Source organism: Egretta garzetta, unplaced genomic scaffold (assembly GCF_000687185.1).
Source record: "Egretta garzetta isolate BGI_Z169 unplaced genomic scaffold, ASM68718v1 scaffold188, whole genome shotgun sequence".
Lineage (NCBI taxonomy): Eukaryota > Metazoa > Chordata > Aves > Pelecaniformes > Ardeidae > Egretta > Egretta garzetta.
This window is the reverse complement of record NW_009260622.1, coordinates 5666081-5670433: the sequence shown is the minus strand read 5'-3', so window position 1 is coordinate 5670433 and position 4353 is coordinate 5666081. Positions and strand designations below refer to the sequence as shown.

Here is a 4353-nt window from a genome sequence, read left to right as displayed (position 1 = left end):
AAGTTTTCATATTGCTCTGAAGAGCATCAGCAAGAAGCAGGTTCTGGGCACAATAATACTGGTATCTGATCATTATAGGTAGCCCCTACATTCTAGACATAGGAAGAAAAAAAACCCAAAAAACACATTCCACAAAAAACTACCTTCTTGTTTTAGATATACCAAGAGATATTTAACTTCTACTTCAGAGGATGAACACAGTGAATGAGATATTTATTTAGAGCTTACCAGAAAGTAAGCCAATTATTCAGAACAAATCCTCATGCATCGATGACAGAGAAAGCCAGATGTGCTTGCTCAGTCAGCATGGAAGGTAATAGGGAAAGTCCAGGTGCAGAGGGTAGCCTACATCATCGATATATAGTTACCATTTCCATTTTTGCTCCTCCTCTTTTTTCGGCTTCTTTCTCTTGTCTGCTTCAGGGACTTTCTTATCTTTGCTCTTAGCTTTCTTTGCTTTGCTGTCCTGCAAAATGAGTACGAATCTGTTAGGACAAGCTACTACTGTATTTCCCCCCTCCCTGAAAAAAAATCTTTTAAAACTAGAAGACTGTCTCTTAGGGTACATAAGTTTGACCACAAACACCTGGATTCCTCTGGCCTCACTACATAAATGAGCTCTTAGATCAGTCTATTCAGTCAAAGTCTGCTGACTGTCCCACTTATGTTTTAAGCCAAATTCTTTTACTTTACACCTGGGATACGCTAAGTGCACACACAGCCAGTTATTTTCCCTCACCTGGTAAGGGGCAAGTCTGGGCCATAGGAACATGATTGCTGAGTTATAGAAACACCCTCCCTGGCCTGCATTAGTGTATCTGCTCTGGCTAACGCCACCGAGCACACTTACACCGCTGTGAGGTGGCTTATGGGAACATACCGGCATACACTCGCTATAGAGACACTTCCATTGAAGGGAAGAATTAACTGTGTTGCCCCTGGTGCAATGTGTTCCTCACAAGGGTATCTTTGCTAGATGCGGAGCATAGTTCATTAGTCTCAAATTATAGCTAACCTCCCTTTGCCAAGTCCCTCTCCAAAGACATTTCCACCCTAGACTCCATCTAAGAGCTTTAAGTGTCTTTCTAGCAGCTAACTCAGTTTCACATCCCCTGCTTCTGAACTGTGCTACATCATCTGTGCAATTACCAGATGTTGTTAGTAAGGCTCCTCTACCCTCTTAGTGAGCTACTTAATGGAAGGACTGTGAATTGCCTGGAACAGGCTGGAAGTTCACGTTCCGAAGGAATCTTCTCCATCCATTGTTTTAAGAGTAGGAGAGAAAGCTTTCCTGACTTTTTATACACTATGGCTCAGATAAGTTATTCTGCACCACAGGTGGGGATGTACCACATGCACCTTTGTCCCAGACTGGCCCCTGCCTCTTTACCCTTGAATCAGATACCTCCGCTCTACATAATTCAACAGCAAATTGTCAGCCTTGATCATAGAAATAAACTTGTCTTTCATATTACCTCTTCTTCCTCTTGTTTCCTTTTCTTTGCTTTCTTGATGTCTTCTGTTTTGATTTTCTTGGGTTTGTACTCGGCACTGTGAGAACAAAAAGACTAGTTGACGAAAATAATAAATTTTCCAGTACAAAAAATAAAGAGAAGTCATACATATACAAAGCTTGTGCACACAAGTTCACACTATTTCTGGCATGTGCAATTTCTAAAGAATATCATTTTATGACCTACTGTCTCAGAAGACCAAATAATCCCTACCCAGCAAAAGATCTTACAAAACCCTAAAACCCATAAGCTGTTACTGTAAATACCTCTCCACAAGTTTCAGACCACTGAAGCAAAAATCTCCCTTGATGAAGAATCGATTCAGAAGCATTAGTAGCCAGCCAGTGATAACATGGGATGGGATAAATGGGCAAAAGCTTAGTGGCATGTTCCACCCCTAACTCATTTTCCAGTCCTAAGTCCAGGATCTGCCCACAAGGCTCACTTTTTGCATCCCCCCACTAGTTCAAACAATAACAAAAGTGACTACTGGCAAATTCTTAATCTTTCCATTGCAGACAGAAGATGGGAGGTCACAAAACTTAACAGAAGGCACCAAACGATTACACAAAAGAAAAGACGTCACACCCATCTCTCTTGGAAACAGAGAAATACCACATAGGAACAGAATGCCACTGTGGCTAAACCCTTCCAACCCTGTAACTCCAGACTGCTAATAAGGTCACACTATCTAAAGAGCTGAATGCACACAGACGGTGACAGATCACAGCATGATGTAACTGGGCTTTTACTTTACTGGCTGGGCTACTATATCAGGCAAACATCATGCATATTTTTCTTTCGATTTAGAGACAAAAATCCTCAGCATAACCCACAACATATTTAGTCTCTAGGCGAATCATGCCGAGCAGTGCAGGCAAACCTCCCCCCTCTCCATCCCCAAACAGGCTGACAATGCATTTTCTTACTCTTGTGCAGTCATTTCCTCACCCAACAGAAACTACTGCAGCCACTTAGCCAGCATTAATATCTCACTTGCTCAGATTTATGTTTTACAATCTTCACTGGTGTCTTTTCTCTACTACCTTCTGGTTTTTTTCTTTTTTATTTACTAGTACCGCAACATTTCACAGCAGCAGGTAATGGTATTTTGCCTTGGACACCACAAATACTATCCTTTGGCCTCCTCAGAGAACTTGTAACAGCATCAGGAGCCTGGTCGCAGACCTCCAGTCACCCATCTGAACAAGTTTGTGCTGACAACCTGAAATCCCACCTGCTCCCTCAATGTTATCCTTCTAAAACCAAAGGCAAACATCCAAGCCACTAGCACCCACACCACTTACTCATCATCTTCTCGAGGTCTCTTCAGGGGTTTGGAGTCCTCTTTAGGAGATGCATAAAACCCATCGTCATCAGGTTCATCTTTAATACGTGGTGGACTACAAAAAGAAGCAAAGAAAGGTGGTTCGAACTTCAGAGAGGAAGTTTCTTGGAAACCATCAACAACCCAGTTTTAAGAAATGATCATCTGCAAAATGGGCACGTCTTCCAGTCCTGGAATGTATTGTCATCTGAAGACCCCAAAGACCTGAGATGTGTCATTCTCTGAATATCCACAGACAGCATAAGGAGAGAATCATCTATGTATCTGCCATTTCTCAAGCAACATCAGGATCAATTTCAACTGCTTAGATTTCACTGTATTTCTTTGAGGTTTTGAGTAAAAACAACTGTAGCTTCCAGCACTTTCAAATATACTTAAAACAAAACTGAAATGCATGCATGTGTGCAGTCAAATAGTGGACATTATTTAGTTTCAACTCAGTATCTTTATTGAGCCTGATAAGAGAGGAAAAGATGATCTACTAAACAAAGATTTGAAAGCCATTCCCCTGAATCTTTTGCCAACTAGATTATTGAGGCATGTGAAAACCAGAAAAGGAAACAAAGATTTGGTGAAGTTAAACTGATCAGTCTCTTTTCACTGTCCAAACTGCAAACAATCCTGTCCCTTTCAACAGACGGCAAATATTAAATTAGGCTCAATGTTTTCAGCCATAATGCCCCAAGACACCAGTAATAAGGGGAAAAAAAAAAAAAAAGGAGTGCAAGAGAGAATATCCCTTTGAACAAACTCATTATTTCTAGTTTTCACAGAAGCATTTCACTTATCTTCATAAAGAAAAGGATGTCTCAAAGAGTCCAAAATTATTTTTTGAAGCACTTAGTACTCAGGTAGAAAAACTAACAGTGCCATCTTGGGCTTTCCTATTCATATTCAATCAGCAATTTCTATATCAAATTGACTCAGTTTCAAGGTCAACATGTGGATTTTGCATTTGGATGGAGTGGGAGAAAAAAAAAGCAGCAGTCTGCTTTGTAGATCACAGTCAGCAAGAGACCTTCTAGAGTCTTATTTTAGCTAGTAACGTGTCCATGAAGCAGAACAAGGTAGTTTGCTCTTTCATAGCTGTAAAACCACTGCAGTGCTGGCAGATGCAGCTCAGGGGAAACAGATACGTGCTGCTCTAAGCAGCCATTTCTGTGGCATTGCCTATGATTAACTAAGACACAAGTCTGCAGCACGTGGACAGTTGCAAAACATCCATGGAAAAAGAAGTATTTGTCCCATTTAATTTATTCTCCCTTCCAGGCAGAAATCTAGAACTACTGTTTATTAAGCTGCTAGGAATTTTATCTTGTCTATTTAATGCTGAAATATTTCGCAACATTTTGTAATAGTGGGAAATAAAATGTGATTATATTAAAAGAAAGGAGCTGTGTGACCAAGCTGAACCTTGACTTGCATTGTTTCCAAGACTGCAGCATTGCTCATCAGACCAAGTCTTAAGGAAGAAAATCAAAACCATCTGAG

General features: G+C 40.6%; 1 protein-coding gene across 1 annotated transcript in view; it reads right to left on the bottom strand.

Annotated features, from left to right (window-relative positions):
• The window catches only part of TOP1 (DNA topoisomerase I), a 37410-nt gene that overhangs the window by 19077 nt on the left and 13980 nt on the right, over positions 1–4353 (bottom strand). The window contains exons 5-7 of the mRNA XM_009645473.2: positions 2822–2917; positions 1476–1551; positions 369–466 (exon numbers count right to left, since the gene is read on the bottom strand). Coding sequence (XP_009643768.2) covers positions 369–466; positions 1476–1551; positions 2822–2917 — 270 coding nt within the window. The remainder of the gene's footprint in view (positions 1–368; positions 467–1475; positions 1552–2821; positions 2918–4353) is intronic.